General features: G+C 45.8%; 1 protein-coding gene across 1 annotated transcript in view; it reads left to right on the top strand.

The window, feature by feature from the left end:
* Positions 1-20,140, top strand: part of LOC110522734 (cadherin EGF LAG seven-pass G-type receptor 1) — a 90,072-nt gene that overhangs the window by 42,765 nt on the left and 27,167 nt on the right. The window contains exons 3-5 of the mRNA XM_036968797.2: positions 1,416-1,638; positions 4,521-4,636; positions 5,967-6,055. Coding sequence (XP_036824692.2) covers positions 1,416-1,638; positions 4,521-4,636; positions 5,967-6,055 — 428 coding nt within the window. The remainder of the gene's footprint in view (positions 1-1,415; positions 1,639-4,520; positions 4,637-5,966; positions 6,056-20,140) is intronic.

Raw genomic sequence — 20,140 nt, 5'->3', positions numbered from 1 at the left:
CTATTGCTTCCATATAAAAGCCTTGTCATGTAATACATTTTTACCATACTGTAAATGATCCTTTCCTGTTTTTTTTTATTGGGAGCTATCTTTCAGCTCAGTACGTGACCCCTTAATGGTCACCCCAAGCTGTTAGGGAAAGGAAAACAGAGTGATGTCATCACTACTGACATCAGCATCCATTTGAATGGTGTCACCTCTGAAACACATCTCAAGTCTAGTTAACCAGGCAGGACAGTGTCAGTGTGGGTTGCTGATGGGTCATGACAGGTGTCTTACAGACCACCAAGGTGGCCTGCTGCTTGGACAAAGACACTCCATTGTTCTGTTGTCATTATGCCACAAGCCGTTTGGTTTCAGCAAAGAGCCGAGGGTCAGTCTGGGTCACAGAGCATGGTGGTTACAATCTGCTGTGTTGGACCCCAACCCCCCTCTTTCTGAGTCCATTCAGACTAGCTTGTAGGTTGTGTTATAATGGAGTTGAACTTGTGTCTGCTGAAAACCTGACTGATTTCAGCTTGTTCCCCAAAATATATTTGTGGGGCTTCGCCCAGGACACATCACAATATAAAGGCCTGAAAGGAGGATTTAAAGGAGAACATGTGTACCCGTTTACACACCTACCTCAACTTTTGTCAATAACAGTTTTTCAGTTTTTTTATACTCAGCAGTTTTTTATACCCGTTCACCTGGGCCGCCCGTTTCCTTTTCCCTTCCTACAGGTGAGCATTGTGAGGTGAACCCCCGTTCACCTGGGCCGCCAGTTTCCTTTTCCCTTCCTACAGGTGAGCATTGTGAGGTGAACTCCCGTTCACCTGGGCCGCCCGTTTCCTTTTCCCTTCCTACAAGTGAGCATTGTGAGGTGAACCCCCGCTCACCTGGGCCGCCCGTTTCCTTTTCCCTTCCTACAGGTGAGCATTGTGAGGTGAACCCCCGTTCACCTGGGCTGCCCGTTTCCTTTTCCCTTCCTACAGGTGAGCATTGTGAGGTGAACCCCCGCCCACCTGGGCCACCCGTTTCCTTTTCCCTTCCTACAGGTGAGCATTGTGAGGTGAACTCCCACTCACCTAGGCCGCCCGTTTCCTTTTCCCTTCCTACAGGTTAGCATTGTGAGGTGAACCCCCGCTCACCTGGGCCGCCCGTTTCCTTTTCCCTTCCTACAGGTGAGCATTGTGAGGTGAACTCCCACTCACCTGGGCCGCCCGTTTCCTTTTCCCTTCCTACAGGTGAGCATTGTGAGATGAACCCCCGCTCACCTGGGCCGCCCGTTTCCTTTTCCCTTCCTACAGGTGAGCATTGTGAGGTGAACTCCCTCTCACCTGGGCCACCCGTTTCCTTTTCCCTTCCTACAGGTGAGCATTGTGAGGTGAACTCCCGCTCACCTGGGCCGCCCGTTTCCTTTTCCCTTCCTGCAGGTGAGCATTGTGAGGTGAACTCCCACTCTGGCCGTTGCGTTCCGGGGGTGTGTAAGAACGGGGCCAGGTGTGTGGATCTCCTGGTGGGGGGGTTTGTGTGCCAGTGCCTCCCAGGGGAGTACCAGAAACCCTATTGTGAGATGAGCACCCGCAGCTTTCCTGGCCAGTCCTTCATCACCTTCAGAGGGCTACGACAGAGGTTTCACTTCACTGTGTCCTTCATGTAAGTACACCTATGTGTCTTATAACATGTCCCTATAATAATGTGTACGTGTGGCTTTTTGGGGGGGGTTCTCTTTGCATTCAAAAACACCTGTAGTTTTTTTTACATAGTATCATAGCATCCATGTCTGAATATACAGTACCAGTCAAAAGTTTGGATACATCTACTCATTCAAGGGTTTTTATTATATTTTTTACTATTTTCTACATTGTAGAATAACAGTGAAGACGTCAAAACTATGAAATAACACATATGGAATCATGTAGTAAACAAAAAAGTGTTAAACAAATCAAAATGTATTTTAGATTTGAGATTATTAAAAATAACTACCCTTGCCTTGATGACAGCTGGGCTGGCATTCTCTCAACCAGCTTCATGAGCTTCACCTGGAATGCATTTAAATTAACAGGTGTGCCTTGTTAAAAGTTAATTTGTGGAATTTATTTAGTTCTTAATGCGTTTGAGCCAATCAGTTGTGTTGTGACAAGGTAGGGGTGGTATACAGAAGATAGCCCTATTTGGTAAAAGACCAAGTCCATATTATGGCAAGAACAGCTCAAATAAACAAAGATAAACCACAGTCCACCATTACTTAAAGACATGAAGGTCAGTCAAAATGGAAAATTTCAAGAACTTTGAAAGTTTCTTCAAGTGCAGTCGCTAAAACTATCAAAGGTTATGATGAAACTGGCTCTCATGAGGACCGCCCTGGGAAAGGAAGACCCACAGTTACCTCTGCTGCAGAGGATACATTCATTAGCGTTACCAGCCTCAGAAATTGCAGCATCACAGAGTTCAAGTAACAGACACATCTCAACATCAACTGTTCAGAGGAGACTGCGTGAATCAGGACTTCATGGTCAAATTGCTGCAAAGAAACCACTATAAATACACCAATAATAAGTAGACACTTGCTTGTGCCAAGAAACACCAGCAATGGACATTAGACCGTTGGAAATCTGTCCTTTGGTCTCATGAGTCCAAATTTGACATTTTTGGTTCCAACCGCTGTGAGATGCATAGTAGGTGTACGGATGATCTCCGCATGTGTGGTTCCCACTGTGAAGCATGGAGGAAGAGGTGTGATGGTGTGGGGGTGCTTTGCTGACACTGTCAGTCATTTATTTAGAATTCAAGGCAAGTTGGACTGCAGAGTGAAGGAAAATCAGCCAACAAGCGCTCATCATATGTGGGAACTCCTTCAAGACTGTTGGAAAAGCATTCCTCATGAAGCTGGTTGAATGAATGCCAAGAGTGTGCAGAGCTGTCATCAAAGCAAAGAGTGGCTACTTTGAAATTGCTGAAGTATATTTTCATTTGTTTAACAATTTTTTGGTCACTATATGATTCCATATGTGTTAGTTCATAGTTGTGATGTCTTCACTATTATTCTACAATGTAAAAAAATAGGAAAAATAAAGAAAAACCCTTGAATGAGTAGGTGTGTCCAAACTTTTGACTGGTACTGTACATACAACCCTTTGTAATAAGCAGTAATGGCTGTATCAATGGAATCACAAATAAACATTGCCTCATTCTCGTTGTCTCACTCACTGGACATGCTTAGGCATAGGCACATCTGAACTTCAAATCACAGAAGTGCTGAATCACAGGGCTAGTACATCAGCCTTGACATTTCTGTTCTGTTTTCACGAAAGAAGCACAAGCCATTTCATCCAGTGGTTAGGTGCAGATATTGGTTCAAATAGTATTCATTTTTAATTTGAAATACTTTAAAAGTTGAAGAGCTTGCCTGGAGTGACATTTTATATATCAAGGCTGTAGTGAAACATCTCTTCCTCGCGTCCAGCTCAGGTTCCCTGGCAAAGGTAAAAACAGGAAGTGATGCGTGGAGCCAGGGGACTCTAGATGTTTGGCTTTGTTGATCATGGTTTCCTGTGACGCTGCCCTGTGCCATATGGCTTTTGACCTTTGTGTCCGTACCCGCTACGTGCCAAAGGGTTCATGACACACAGCGGAATGGCTCCCAGTACTAGCTCTGGTTCTATGTCTGTCTGCACCAATCCTCCTTCCCTCCATAATTTTCCAAATTCCTTTTGCTCCTCTCATTGTCTCTAGTTCAATATGATTATTTTTTCAATTTTCCCTTTTCACTCTCATTGTCTGTTATTTCCCAGGTTAATTTGTCTCTCAATGTGTCCCACTCTCCCCCGTTCTTTCATTACCTCAAGACAGGTTTAAGCCTTGAGACAATTGAGACACGGATTGTGTATGTGTGCCATTCAGAGGGTGAATGGGCAATACAAAATATTTAAGTGCCTTTGAACAGGGTATGGTAGTAGGTGCCAGGCACTGTTTTTCCCGCAACAGTTTCCCGTGTGTATCAAGAATGGCCCATCACCCAAAGGACATCCAGCCAACTTGACACAACTGTGGGAAGCATTGGAGTCAATTTGGGCCAGCATCCCTGTGGAATTCTTTCGACACCTTGTAGAGTTCATGCCCTCACGAATTGAGGCTGTTCTGAGGGCAACTCAATATTAGGAAGGTGTTCTTAATGTTTTGTACACTCAGTGTACTGTACTGTATAATCAATGATAATATAATATATTGTACAGTTTAATAAGTTATAATATAGTATACAATCAATGATAATATACTGTACCAGGGTTAGGGTCAATTCCATTTCAATTTCAGTCAATTCAGAAAGTAAATTAATTTCCAATTCCAAATTCTCCTAATTGAAAGTATTGGAAAATCAAACGGAATTGGAGTTAGAATTTCATTGTACTTCTGGAATTGAAATGTTTTTTACCCCAAGCCTGTACTGTACTGTACAATCAATGTGACCTTTGCTCCTGCATGACCTCCTGTATGACCTCCTGTCTGACCTCCTGTCTGACCTCCTGTATGGCCTGCAGGTTTGCCACCAGAGAGAGGAATGCCCTGCTGCTTTACAACGGAAGGTTTAACGAGAAGCACGACTTCATGGCCTTGGAGATCATCGAGGATCAAATCCAGCTCACTTTCTCAGCAGGTAAGGACGTAAAGGAAGCAGAGAAGAGATGGCCGCCAGACTCTTCCATTTACTCTGTTCCCTTTGCTTCACTTCACTTCTCTCTCCTATCCCCCTCTCTGTGAAATACTAAATCTCATTAACAGGGAGGTTCTGACCAACTGGGCAGGGGTCAGAGTTTATGGAGCCAAGAAAATTGAGGGTAAACAGTGATCATGCAGTTCACCCAGTGGACTGTGTTGTGTTGAGTTTGGCAGGGAATTACTGCCATGGAGGTATTAGCCTAGTAAACAATCATTAACCGACAGTCTATCTAACTAAAGTAGTGTTCACTGATCTGGATCAGTAGCACCGATATTAAAATAACTCAAGAGGTCCAAAGGTTTGTGTTTTCTGAACCTTCCCCTCCCCCACCCCTCAGCTTTCTACCAAACCTTCCCCTTCCCCATCCCTCAGCTTTCTACCAAACCTTCCCCTTCCCCATCCCTCAGCTTTATACCAAACATTCCCCTTCCCCATCCCTCAGCTTTCTACCAAACCTACCCCATCCCTCAGCTTTCTACCAAACCTTCCCCTTCCCCATCCCTCAGCTTTCTACCAAACCTTCCCTGCCCCACCCCTCAGCTTTATACCAAACCTTCCCCATCCCTCAGCTTTATACCAAACATTCCCCTTCCCCATCCCTCAGCTTTCTACCAAACCTTCCCCATCCCTCAGCTTTCTACCAAACCTTCCCCTTCCCCATCCCTCAGCTTTCTACCAAACCTTCCCCAGCCCCACCCCTCAGCTTTATACCAAACCTTCCCCAGCCCCATCCCTCAGCTTTCTACCAAACCTTCCCCAGCCCCATCCCTCAGCTTTCTACCAAACCTTCCCCAGCCCCATCCCTCAGCTTTCTACCAAACCTTCCCCAGCCCCATCCCTCAGCTTTCTACCAAACCTTCCCCAGCCCCATCCCTCAGCTTTCTACCAAACCTTCCCCAGCCCCATCCCTCAGCTTTCTACCAAACCTTCCCCAGCTCCATCCCTCAGCTTTCTACCAAACCTTCCCCAGCCCCATCCCTCAGCTTTCTACCAAACCTTCCCCAGCCCCATCCCTCAGCTTTCTACCAGACCTTCCCCAGCCCCATCCCTCAGCTTTATACCAAACCTTCCCCAGCCCCATCCCTCAGCTTTATACCAAACCAAGTGGCAGGGCTGCCATTGGGTGTCACACGCTCAGGGTTGTGACTTCAAAGAAAAAAAGAGTAGTGAGAGGAGGTATTTATGAAAAGGGCCAAACTCAGTTGGAATGGATTCTGTGTCGATTAAACTCTTTCCTGTTTCCTTTGTCCTGTTTCCATCGCTCTAGGAGAAGCCAAAACCACCGTATTACCCTTTGTCCTGAGTGGGGTCAGTGATGGTCAGTGGCATAGAGTACAGCTACACTACTACAACAAGGTAAGCACACATCCTGGATAGGTGGAGGCTATCATGATAACATAACATTTGATCACTTAAAGAATGATGCATGTCCCTGTTTACTTGTTGTGCTTCGTGCCTTCACCCAGACCACGCTTGGTCTGTGGGGTAAGTGACGAGTGGTGTGGTGGGCACGGGGGAGAAGGGGGTGGTCATTGTTTAGAAATCCTTCAATCACAGTTACTAGGGCACCAGTAGGATTAGGATGTTATTAACCCAGATGAAGTGCCCTCATAAACCTCCAGGCCAAAGGTCATTCAAGTAGTGCACTCATACTATCCCCCCAATCACCTCAAACTCCACACAGAGTTTGAAAGGGTTGTCATGGGAACAGACACGCTAGTCTTTGTTTTGGGCGATTTTAGAGTTGATTTGAGGCCGTTGTATTGACAAAGAATAGAATTATTGAGATTCCATTTTGAGCTTTGTTCTCTTGTTTTGAAAGACAATCTGGGTTAGGCCTGTGTAACTAAACGGGATGGCCTCAAGCAGAGAAGTATTTCTGGATCCAGGGCTTTCTATGCAGGATTTTTTATGTTTATGGGCAGTGGAGGTTATTGTGTTCACCTTCAAAGATGGAACCCACTGAGAGTACTGTTCCTGGAAAGTTATTAGTTATTTTTAGCCTGGCTAAACCTTTGAAAATGTGAGAATGTAGAGTCGTGGCCAAAAGTTTTGAAAATGACACAAATATTAATTTCCGCAAAGTCTGCTGCTTCAGTGTGTTTAGATATTTTTGCCAGATGTTACTATGGAATACTGAAGTATAATTACAAGTATTTCATAAGTGTCAAAGGCTTTTATTGACAATTACATGAAGTTGATGCAAAGAGTCAATATTTGCAGTGTTGACCCTTCTTTTTCAAGACCTCTGCAATCCACCCTGGCATACTGTCAATTAACTTCTGGGCCACATCCTGACTGATGGCAGCCCATTCTTGCATAATCAATGCTTGGAGTTTGTCAGAATTTGTGTGTTTTTGTTTGTCCACCCGCCTCTTGAGGATTGACCACAACTTCTCAAAGTGGATTAAGGTCTGGGAAGTTCCCTGGCCATGGACCTAAAATATAGATGTTTTGTTCCCCGAGCCACTTAGTTATCACTTTGCCTTATGGCAAGGTGCTCCATCATGCTGGAAAGGCATTGTTCGTCACCAAACTGTTCCTGGATTGTTGGGAGAAGTTGCTCTCGGAGGATGTGTTGGTACCATTCTTTATTCATGGCTTTGTTCTTAGGCAAAATTGTGAGTGAGCCCACTCCCTTGACTGAGAAGCAACCCCACACATGAATGGTCTCAGGATGCTTTACTGTTGGCATGACACAGGACTGATGGTAGCGCTCACCATGTTTCCTGGAGAGAAGTGGCTTCTTTGCTGCCCTTCTTGACACCAGGCCATCCTCCAAAAGTGTTCGCCTCACTGTGTGTGCAGATGCACTCACACCTGCCTGCTGCCATTCCTGAGCAAGCTCTATACTGGTGGTGCCCCGATCCCGTAGCTGAATCAACTTTAGGAGACGGGCATGGCGCTTGCTGGACTTTCTTGGACTCCCTGAAGCCTTCTTCACAACAATTGATCCGCTCTCCTTGAAGTTCTTGATGATCCGATAAATTGTTGATTTAGGTGCAATCTTACTGGCAGCAATATCCTTGCCTGTGAAGCCCTTTTTGTGAAAAGCAATGATGACGGCACGTGTTTCCTTGCAGGTGATGATTCCAAGCACCACCCTCCTTTTGAAGCTTCCAGTCTGTTATTCGAACTCAATCAACATGACAGAGTGATCTCCAGCCTTGTCCTCCTCAACACTCACAGCTTTATTAACGAGAGAATCACTGACATGATGTCAGCTGGTCCTTTTGTGGCAGGGCTGAAATGCAGTGGAAATGTTTTTGGGGAATTCAGTTCATTTGCAGGGCAAAGAGGAACTTTGCAATTAATTGCAATTCATCTGATCACTCTTCATAACATTCTGGAGTATATGCAAATTGCCATCATTCAAACTGAGGCAGCAGACTTTGTGAAAATTAATATTTGTGTCATTCTCAAAACTTTTGGCCACAACTGTACTACGGTGCCCCTACTCATACATACATTCTTAGTTGGTCATATGCAGACATACACTATCATTTTGTAAGCTGTAAGAACATGAGCCTGGTCCTAGACTGTCTTCTGGTTTACACATTTCCCCATGTGTACAACATCTAACATTAGTAATGCACCGATATGACATTTTTGGCCGATACTGATATCCAATATTTTCCTTGTCAAAAAAGATTCCAATTACCAATATAAAAAAAATGCGCAGCCTTTTAAGCATTCTAGTACAGTTAATTAGTTAACACACACATGTAGACGCAGCGGTCTAAGGCACTGCATCTCAGTGCAAGAGGCATCACTATAGTCCCTGGTTCAAATCCTGGCTGTATCACATCAGGCCATGATTGGGAGTCCCATAGGGTGGTGCTGTCATGTTGTCTTGTCTCTGTCCTTTCCCTTCACCCTGTCTCCCTCTGCTGGTCGTGTTAGGTTACCTTTTCTCCCCCGCTTTCCCCCAGCTGTCCCTTGTCTCCTCTAACTACCCATTCACCCCGTTCCCCACCTGTTCCCTTTTTTCCCTCTGATTAGGTCCCTATATCTCTCTCTGTTTCTGCTCCTGTCCTTGTCGGATTCTTGTTTGTTTGTGTCATTCATGCCTGAACCAGACTGTCGTCATGTTTGCTGTAACCTTGTCCTGTCCTGTCGGAATCTGCCGGTCCATCTGAGCCTACCTATGTTTGGTAATTAAAGAAGCTCTGTTTAAGTTGATTCGCTTTTGGGTCCTCATTCACGCACCGTAACAGAAGAATCCGACCAAGAATGGACCCAGCGACTTCGGATCCTCTCCACTCAGCCGTCGAGATCCAGGGAGCGATGCTAGGCAGACACAAGCAGGAATTGTCTGCTGCTCGACATGCCGTTGAGACCCTGGCCACCCAAGTCTCCAACCTCACAGAACAGGTTCACCATCTCCGCCTCGATCCACCGGCCACTTCCAGGGCTTTCGAATCTCCGGAGCCCAGAATCAATAACCCGCCGTGTTACTCTGGGGAGCCCACTGAATGCCGCTCGTTCCTCACCCAGTGTGATATTGTGTTTTCTCTCCAGCCCAACACTTACTCCAGGAGCACTGCTCGTGTCGCCTACGTCATATCTCTCCTTATTGGACGGGCTCGTGAGTGGGGCACGGCAATCTGGGAGGCAAGGGCTGAGTGTACTAACCAGTATCAAGACTTTAAGGAGGAGATGATACGGGTTTTTGATCGATCTGTTTTTGGGGAGGAGGCTTCCAGGGCCCTGTCTTCCCTATGTCAAGGCAATCGATCCATAACAGACTACTCTATTGAGTTTCGCACTCTTGCTGTCTCCAGTGGCTGGAACGAGCCGGCCTTGCTCGCTCGTCTTCTGGAGGGTTTCCGCGCAGAGGTAAAGGATGAGATTCTCTCCCGGGAGGTTCCTTCCAGCGTGGATTCCTTGATTGAACTCGCTATTCGCATTGAGCGACGGGTTGATCTTCGTCACCGAGCTCGTGGAAAGGAGCTCGCGCTCTCCGTCGCCTCCCTCTCCGCATCACTACCATCTTCCTCTGCCGGCTCGGGTGCTGAGCCCATGCAGCTGGGAGGTATCCGCATCTCGACTGAGGAGAGGGAACGGAGAATCACCAACCGCCTCTGTCTCTATTGCGGTTCCGCTGGTCATTTTGTCACTTCATGTCCAGTAAAAGGCCAGAGCTCGTCAGTAAGCGGAGGGCTACTGGTGAGCGCTACTACTCCTGTCTCTCCTTCAAGATCCTGCACTACCTTGTCGGTCCATCTACGCTGGACCGGTTCGTCAGCTTCCTGCAGTGCCTTAATAGACTCTGGGGCGGAGGGCTGTTTTATGGACGAGACCTGGGCTCGGGAACATGACATTCCTCTCAGACAGTTAAAGGAGCCCACGGCCTTGTTCGCCCTGGATGGTAGTCCTCTCCCCAGGATTCAGCGTGAGACGCTACCTTTAACCCTCACTGTTTCTGGTAATCATAGTGAAACCATTTCTTTTTTAATTTTTCGTTCACCTTTTACACCTGTTGTTTTGGGCCATCCCTGGCTAGTTTGTCATAATCCTTCCATTAATTGGTCTAGTAATTCTATCCTCTCCTGGAACGTCTCTTGTCATGTGAAATGTTTAATGTCTGCTATCCCTCCTGTTTCCTCTGTCTCTTCTTCACAGGAGGAGCCTGGTGATTTGACAGGGGTGCCGGAGGAATATCACGATCTGCGCACGGTGTTCAGTCGGTCCAGGGCCACCTCTCTTCCTCCACACCGGTCGTATGATTGTAGTATTGATCTCCTTCCGGGAACCACCCCCCCCCCGGGGTAGACTATACTCTCTGTCGGCTCCCGAACGTAAGGCTCTCGAAGATTATTTGTCTGTAGCTCTTGACGCCGGTACCATAGTCCCCTCCTCCTCTCCCGCCGGAGCGGGGTTTTTTTTTGTCAAGAAGAAGGACGGGTCTCTGCGCCCCTGCATAGATTATCGAGGGCTGAATGACATAACAGTGAAGAATCGTTATCCGCTTCCTCTTATGTCTTCAGCCTTCGAGATCCTGCAGGGAGCCAGGTTTTTCACTAAGTTGGACCTTCGTAACGCTTACCATCTCGTGCGCATCAGGGAGGGGGACGAGTGGAAGACGGCGTTTAACACTCCGTTAGGGCACTTTGAATACCGGGTTCTTCCTTTCGGCCTCGCTAACGCTCCAGCTGTCTTTCAGGCATTAGTCAATGATGTCCTGAGAGACATGCTGAACATCTTTGTTTTCGTTTACCTTGACGATATCCTGATTTTTTCACCGTCACTCCAGATTCATGTTCAGCACGTTCGACGTGTCCTCCAGCGCCTTTTAGAGAATTGTCTTTTTGTGAAGGCTGAGAAGTGCACTTTTCATGCCTCCTCCGTCACATTTCTCGGTTCTGTTATTTCCGCTGAAGGCATTAAGATGGATCCCGCTAAGGTCCAAGCTGTCATTGATTGGCCCGTCCCTAAGTCACGCGTCGAGCTGCAGCGCTTTCTCGGCTTCGCGAACTTCTATCGTCGTTTCATCCGTAATTTCGGTCAGGTGGCAGCTCCTCTCACAGCCCTTACTTCTGTCAAGACGTGCTTTAAGTGGTCCGTTTCCGCCCAGGGAGCTTTTGATCTCCTCAAGAATCGTTTTACATCCGCTCCTATCCTTGTTACACCTGACGTCTCTAGACAGTTCGTTGTCGAGGTTGACGCGTCAGAGGTGGGAGTGGGAGCCATCCTTTCTCAGCGCTCCCTCTCTGACGACAAGGTCCACCCATGCGCGTATTTTTCTCATCGCCTGTCGCCGTCGGAACGTAACTATGATGTGGGTAACCGCGAACTGCTCGCCATCCGGTTAGCCCTAGGCGAATGGCGACAGTGGTTGGAGGGGGCGACCGTTCCTTTTGTCGTTTGGACTGACCATAGGAACCTTGAGTACATCCGTTCTGCCAAACGACTTAATGCGCGTCAGGCGCGTTGGGCGCTGTTTTTCGCTCGTTTCGAGTTCGTGATTTCTTATCGTCCGGGCTCTAAGAACACCAAGCCTGATGCTTTGTCTCGTCTCTTCAGTTCTTCAGTAGCCTCCACTGACCCCGAGGGGATTCTCCCTGAGGGGCGTGTTGTCGGGTTGACTGTCTGGGGAATTGAGAGGCAGGTAAAGCAAGCACTCACTCAAACTCCGTCGCCGCGCGCTTGTCCTAGGAACCTTCTTTTCGTTCCCGTTCCTACTCGTCTGGCCGTTCTTCAGTGGGCTCACTCTGCCAAGTTAGCCGGCCACCCTGGCGTTCGGGGTACGCTTGCTTCCATTCGCCAGCGTTTCTGGTGGCCCACCCGGGAGCATGACACGCGTCGTTTCGTGGCTGCTTGTTCGGTCTGCGCGCAGACTAAGTCCGGTAACTCTCCTCCTGCCGGCCGTCTCAGGCCGCTTCCTATTCCCTCTCGACCGTGGTCTCACATCGCCTTAGATTTGTCACCGGACTGCCTTCGTCAGCGGGGAAGACTGTTATTCTTACGGTTGTCTATAGGTTCTCTAAGGCGGCTCATTTCATTCCCCTTGCTAAGCTTCCTTCTGCTAAAGAGACGGCACAAATCATCATCGAGAATGTTTTCAGAATTCATGGCCTTCCGTCAGACGTCGTTTCGGACAGAGGTCCGCAATTCACGTCTCAATTTTGGAGGGAGTTTTGCCGTTTGATTGGGGCTTCCGTCAGTCTCTCTTCCGGCTTTCACCCCCAGTCTAACGGTCAAGCAGAACGGGCCAATCAGACTATTGGTCGCATCTTACGCAGTCTTTCTTTTCGCAACCCTGCGTCTTGGTCAGAACAGCTCCCCTGGGCAGAATACGCCCACAACTCGCTTCCTTCGTCTGCGACCGGGCTATCTCCTTTTCAGAGTAGCCTCGGGTACCAGCCTCCGTTGTTCTCATCTCAGTTCGCCGAGTCCAGCGTCCCCTCCGCTCAGGCTTTTGTCCAACGTTGCGAGCGCACCTGGAAGAGGGTCAGGTCTGCACTTTGCCGTTATAGGGCGCAGACTGTGAGAGCTGCTAATAAGCGTAGAACTAAGAGCCCTAGGTATTGTCGCGGTCAGAGAGTTTGGCTCTCCACTCAGAACCTTCCCCTTAAGACGGCTTCTCGCAAGTTGACCCCGCGGTTCATTGGTCCATTCCGTATCTCTCAGGTCATTAATCCTGTCGCAGTGCGACTTCTTCTTCCGCGATATCTTCGTCGCGTCCACCCGGTCTTCCATGTCTCCTGTGTTAAGCCCGTTCTTCGCGCCCCCGCTCGTCTTCCCCCCCCCCCCCCCATCCTTGTCGAGGGCGCACCTATCTACAGGGTCCGTAAGATCTTGGACATGCGTCCTCGGGGCCGTGGTCATCAGTACCTAGTTGACTGGGAGGGGTACGGTCCTGAGGAGAGGAGTTGGGTTCCCTCTCGGGACGTGCTGGACCGTGCGCTGATTGATGATTTCCTCCGTTGCCGCCAGGTTTCCTCCTCGAGTGCGCCAGGAGGCGCTCGGTGAGTGGGGGGGTACTGTCATGTTGTCTTGTCTCTGTCCTTTCCCTTCACCCTGTCTCCCTCTGCTGGTCGTGTTAGGTTACCTTTTCTCCCCCGCTTTCCCCCAGCTGTCCCTTGTCTCCTCTAACTACCCATTCACCCCGTTCCCCACCTGTTCCCTTTTTTCCCTCTGATTAGGTCCCTATATCTCTCTCTGTTTCTGCTCCTGTCCTTGTCGGATTCTTGTTTGTTTGTGTCATTCATGCCTGAACCAGACTGTCGTCATGTTTGCTGTAACCTTGTCCTGTCCTGTCGGAATCTGCCGGTCCATCTGAGCCTACCTATGTTTGGTAATTAAAGAAGCTCTGTTTAAGTTGATTCGCTTTTGGGTCCTCATTCACGCACCGTAACAGGTGCACAATTGGCCCAACGTCGTCCGGGTTTAGCCGGGGTAGGCCGTCATTGTAAATAAGAATTTGTTCTTAACTGACTTGACTAGTTAAATAAAGTTTACAAAAACACACACACCGACCAAAACGTTATTTTGTTGGAATTTACGTATGTCCCCATTACCTGTGAAACATAATCAAAACCTATTTCTTTCACTTACTTTCTGTGCTGTTTCGTTGTTCATTTGTTCAGTCGTTTCATTCTTAACCAGGATTTCTATGGAACTCCGTTTGTGTCTTTGCATGTCAAAAAATATACTATTTAACACTATTTGATGTGTCAAATAACACATTTTACGTGTCAAATAAGTTTGTTGACCAATCAGGACATAAATATGACTGCACATCACATAATAATTTAACGCGTTCATTAATTTTTCACCCAGTTATTACACATTGATTACACTATCACTCATATTTCATATGTCACAGCGATTCATCGATACGTATGCTATGATGCTGGTAAAGTTGTCTCGCGCACCTACATTGCTGGTCATAAAAAAAGCTAGCTAGCTCATGGATGCAAACAATATTCTTCCCCAAAAACATAGCAAAACAACATAATCTGTTTCAGTAGCTATAGTTAGCTAGCTAACTATATAGCTAGGTGTCATCATCTAAAATAACCCTAATTTATAAGACAGTTCTTATTTGATTAATGGTGGGTTGGACCCATCTATGTTAAGCTAGCCACAATAAGGATTAGCCACAATAGTGGACTTTGCGGTTAGACTTCAAAATAAAAGTATGGCATAATTCTACTATTTGTATTCATTTGCATCACTGTCAATTACATATTTTTATTAATGAAGGCAACCTGAAAATTTCACTATTGTGTCTAATCCTTATTGTGGCTAGCTTCACAACACATAACCCGGTCCGGTCGAGCCTCACAAGCCAGATGAAGCTAGCTGGCTGCTTGTAACGTTAGCTTTGGGAAACAGGGTTAAGTAGCTGGCTAGCTATTTATTTTCATGAACTGAAGTTCAATTTCAACAGGCGAACAACAAGTGGCAACCTAGCTAATACTTACTCACAAGGATTCCTAAATCATTGCTAAGAATAATGAAAATGTATGCAGTTTCTACTGGTCATTGTTTTCAGGCTGGTTGTATTGGTGCTAGCTAGGTACCCCAGAAGTTGTGGTCGAACAAATTATGCTTTATTACCAACGCGGTATTGTAAGTAAATCGTTCGTGGATGGTGTTTGCTTGTTAGCTGACTTTTTTGTACAGCTTTGACAGTGCTACTGCCTCTTTTTTGACACGCAAAGACCCAAACGGCGTTCCATAGTATGTATGTCGTTAAACTAATAGCATTGACGCTATTACTGTGTAACTCTGGTAGAGCAACAACTGAAAAATAGCGCACTTGGTAGTGTTAACTGGTGCTCGACCAGTCGGTGAAAGCCAACATCAACATTTTGAGTTTGCATCCCAAAATTACAGTTTATATCCATCACAGAAGACTGAAATATAACAAAACCATTTGAAATAGAAACAGCAGATTCTCTGCGTAAAAATTAAAGAAGTGTATTAATTATGAAATTGTAAAAAAAATATGAATAACTTCGCTCTATTAGGCCAATAGAGGGCGCTTTGGTGATTTCGACTGCAGGAAAGGGTTTTAAGTAGGGGTGAAATTGTAGGTGTATTCGTATTGAACCGTTCGGTACAAGGTCCACGGTTCACGGTTCGGTACGCACTGTGAACCGAACAATACACTAATCATATATTATAGCTAGGAAAATATATGTATATTTCATTGTAAAAAAAACCATTATTGCATAAACCAATGGCGTATAAATTAACGTGTGAAAAATATCCACATAGTAATAAAGTTGTTTATAGTTGTCTGCAGCTCATTAGTTATTTCACTCCAGCGAGAACAGAGCTGAGAGACCGTCGTAGCAGCAATTAACTTATGGAGATATTAGCAGTTAGTTAAATGCAAAGGAGCAACATGGCGAGCCAGAAGTTGAAGACGCCCCAGTATCATTCAGGTCTGCCGTCTGGGAACATTTCGGTTTCCCTGTAAACTATAACGGGGATTGCCAACGAGTGGTGGATATAACATCTACAACATGTAGGCTCTGTTCATTACTGATAGCCTGTTAGAGTGGTGGATATAACATCTACAACGTGTAGGCTCTGTTCATTACTGATAGCCTGTTAGAGTGGTGGATATAACATCTACAACATGTAGGCTCTGTTCATTGCTGATAGCCTGTTAGAGTGGTGGATATAACATCTACAACATGTAGGCTCTGTTCATTACTGATAGCCTGTTAGAGTGGTGGATATAACATCTACAACATGTAGGCTCTGTTCATTACTGATAGCCTGTTAGAGTGGTGGATATAACATCTACAACATGTAGGTTCTGTTCATTACTGATAGCCTGTTAGAGTGGTGGATATAACATCTACATGTAGGCTCTGTTCATTACTGATAGCCTGTTAGAGTGGTGGATATAACATCTACAACATGTAGGCTCTGTTCATTACTGATAGCCTGTTAGAGTGGTGGATATAACATCTACAACATGTAGGTTCTGTTCATTACTGATAGCCTGTTAGAGTGGTGGATATAACATCTACATGTAGGCTCTGTTCATTACTGATAGCCTGTTAGAGTGGTGGATATAACATCTACAACATGTAGGTTCTGTTCATTACTGATAGCCTGTTAGAGTGGTGGATATAACATCTACATGTAGGCTCTGTTCATTACTGATAGCCTGTTAGAGTGGTGGATATAACATCTACAACATGTAGGTTCTGTTCATTACTGATAGCCTGTTAGAGTGGTGGATATAACATCTACAACATGTAGGCTCTGTTCATTGCTGATAGCCTGTTAGAGTGGTGGATATAACATCTACAACATGTAGGCTCTGTTCATTACTGATAGCCTGTTAGAGTGGTGGATATAACATCTACAACATGTAGGTTCTGTTCATTACTGATAGCCTGTTAGAGTGGTGGATATAACATATACAACATGTAGGTTCTGTTCATTACTGATAGCCTGTTAGAGTGGTGGATATAACATCTACAACATGTAGGCTCTGTTCATTACTGATAGCCTGTTAGAGTGGTGGATATAACATCTACAACATGTAGGCTCTGTTCATTGCTGATAGCCTGTTAGAGTGGTGGATATAACATCTACAACATGTAGGCTCTGTTCATTACTGATAGCCTGTTAGAGTGGTGGATATAACATCTACAACATGTAGGTTCTGTTCATTACTGATAGCCTGTTAGAGTGGTGGATATAACATATACAACATGTAGGTTCTGTTCATTACTGATAGCCTGTTAGAGTGGTGGATATAACATCTACAACATGTAGGTTCTGTTCATTGCTGATAGCCTGTTAGAGTGGTGGATATAACATCTACAACATGTAGGCTCTGTTCATTGCTGATAGCCTGTTAGAGTGGTGGATATAACATCTACAACATGTAGGTTCTGTTCATTACTGATAGCCTGTTAGAGTGGTGGATATAACATCTACAACATGTAGGCTCTGTTCATTACTGATAGCCTGTTAGAGTGGTGGATATAACATCTACAACATGTAGGTTCTGTTCATTACTGATAGCCTGTTAGAGTGGTGGATATAACATCTACGTGTAGGCTCTGTTCATTACTGATAGCCTGTTAGAGTGGTGGATATAACATCTACAACATGTAGGTTCTGTTCATTACTGATAGCCTGTTAGAGTGGTGGATATAACATCTACAACATGTAGGCTCTGTTCATTGCTGATAGCCTGTTAGAGTGGTGGATATAACATCTACAACGTGTAGGCTCTGTTCATTGCTGATAGCCTATTCGAGTGGCAATACGAGTAACATGACTACTCATTTGCGCAGACATCACCCCAAAGTACCAATCGGTGGGACTGGGCGAAAAAATGAAATGGCAACCACTTCTCCCCACGGCCTTCAGGCAACAATATGCGTCTGACTCCGGTAGGGCTAAAGAAATCAACGAAGCGACAGCAAAATTCATAGCGGCAGATATGAGACCTTTCTCTGTGGTAGAGAATGCGGGTTCAGAAACACGTTTAAAGTGATCGAGCCGCGCTTCAACTTTTCTTCCCGTACACATTTTGCCCAGACATGAATACCTGCCTTATACAAAAAAAACAAAATAACAACTTGAGAGTGAGTTGTCAGAAACGCGGCCTGTTGCTCTAACAGACAGTTGGACGTCTAGACCTTACTGTAACGGCTCATTTCATTACGATAGAGTGGGAGGTAAAAAGCCATGTCCTTCAAACACGTCCCCTTGAGAGTATTCACACCAGTGTAAACTTGGGGGAAGAGCAGAGGGAAGTCGTTGCAGTGTGGAAGTTGGAGAGGGATAATGTAACGATTCATGTGACCACTGACAACGCTAGAAATCTTGTAAATGCAGTTGCGCTATCTGGATTGGGGCAACAGATATGATGCTCTGCTCGTTTTTAATCTAACATCTGAAAAAGCAATGTCAGTGAATCCAATCTCTTGCCTCCAAGCAAAGATCAGGAAGGTGGTATCCTTCTTACATAAAAGCACAACTGCTGCACATGTTTTCAAGACAAACAGGAGATGCTATAGCTGCCAAACCACAAACTAATCCAAGATGTCCGTACTAGATGGAATTCAAGCCATGACATGGTTGAGAGAAACCTTGAGCAGAAAGTTGTGGTGTATTCTACACTGACTGATCAAGCTGTGAGGAAGAATGTCAAAGATATTGTGACTTTGTCTGAAAATGAGGAAGTTATCAAAGTGTGCAAACCTCTCAAAACAGTGATATGCACTGAGAGCATTCCATCATTCCACTAGTTTCCATGGCCCTGCTTATGAAAGCAATGGTCCTGAAATCAATGGTGGCATCTGATGAAGATGACCCGGCAGTAAGGGATGTCAAGACTGCTATCAGAGTTAACCTGGAGCCTAGATATGCTGACCCTGGTGTCCAAGACTTCTTACACAAGAGCACCACTTTGGATCCCCGGTTCAAGTCCCTGCTGCACCTGGATGCTGCTGCTCGTCTGAGAGTCTACGATGAACTCACAGCAGGTATTGTATTTATTTTGTTAATGTGACATTTATTATTTTATTAATTAATGATTTAACAATTAATTATAAAGTAATAATTGTAATTGTTATAATAGCTGAGCTTTTTGGGGAGTTGTTCCCGACCCAGGAGCAGGGTCAAGAGGAGTACGATCAAGGTCATAGAGGGGGAGGTGACCTCATACAGGGAAGTGGACTGTATTCCCCTGGATGCTGATCCACTTACATGGTGGAAGACCAAGGAGTTAATATATCATCATGTTGACATGTTAGCAAGGTGCTACCTGGCTGTGCCTGGGACCTCTGTCCCTTGCGAGAGGCTATTCTCCACATCGGCTAACATTGTCACAGCAAGCCGATCTGTGCTCACTGTAGATAATGTGGATAGACTAATCTTCTTAAATAAAAACTTGGACATCTGTTTTTTTTTTTTCAAGTAACCAGTCTCAAGTGGTCCTATTTTGTTTAAGGCACTGCTATGTGACTTAATTTTAATATATGCTGCTGGACTATACACTCTTGTTGAAGTTCTGTTTTAAATTACTATTTTATTTTCTGTTATAAGACAGGCACTGCTGTTTTTTGTTGTTCCTTCATTTCCATGTGCTCCTGGGAATTCAAGCTAACCATGTTTACTGTTATAATAAATCGAAAATCTTTTAAAAAATGACATATTTCTCAGGCGTTTATTTTGTCGATGTATCGAAACCGTACCGAACCGTGACACCACTGTACCGTATCATACCGAACCGTGACACCACTGTACCGTATCGTACCGAACCGTGACACCACTGTACCGTATCGTACCGAACCGTGACACCACTGTACCGTATCGTACCGAACCGTGACACCACTGTACCGTATCGTACCGAACCGTGACACCACTGTACCGTATCGTACCGAACCGTGACACCACTCTACCATATCGTACCGAACCGTGACACCACTGTACCGTATCTTACCGAACCGTGACACCACTGTACCGTATCGTACCGAACCGTGACACCACTGTACCGTATCGTACCGAACCGTGACACCACTGTACCGTATCGTACCGAACCGAGACACCACTGTACCGTATCGTACCAAACCGTGACACCACTGTACCGTATCGTACCGATACGTTCTGCTTCCCAAGGGTTCCCAGAAGTCTGGTGATGTTGCGCCTCTGGGTTTAGAAACTCTGTGCTTTCACTCTCAGTACAAGAGAGGGATAGAGCAGCTAGTTGTTTTGTCTAGTTCATTCTGGCATTCACAGCCGTGGCATGCACCATCTGCATCATATGCACACGCATACACGCACTTATGCAGACACACACACACATACGCACACACACACATACAGACATGGTTTAGAATTTTCATCATTCAGCTCATTCTGCACATTCTGGAGAAGATACGCTAAAAGCATTGTTTTAGTGATTGTTTTGTACTCAGGCTTTCCTAGTGGACAGGAAGATGGAAC

The sequence above is a fragment of the Oncorhynchus mykiss genome, chromosome 4 (assembly GCF_057628025.1).
Source record: "Oncorhynchus mykiss isolate SJ-2025 chromosome 4, ASM5762802v1, whole genome shotgun sequence".
Classification (NCBI taxonomy): domain Eukaryota; kingdom Metazoa; phylum Chordata; class Actinopteri; order Salmoniformes; family Salmonidae; genus Oncorhynchus; species Oncorhynchus mykiss.
This window is presented reverse-complemented; position numbering and strand designations above follow the sequence as displayed.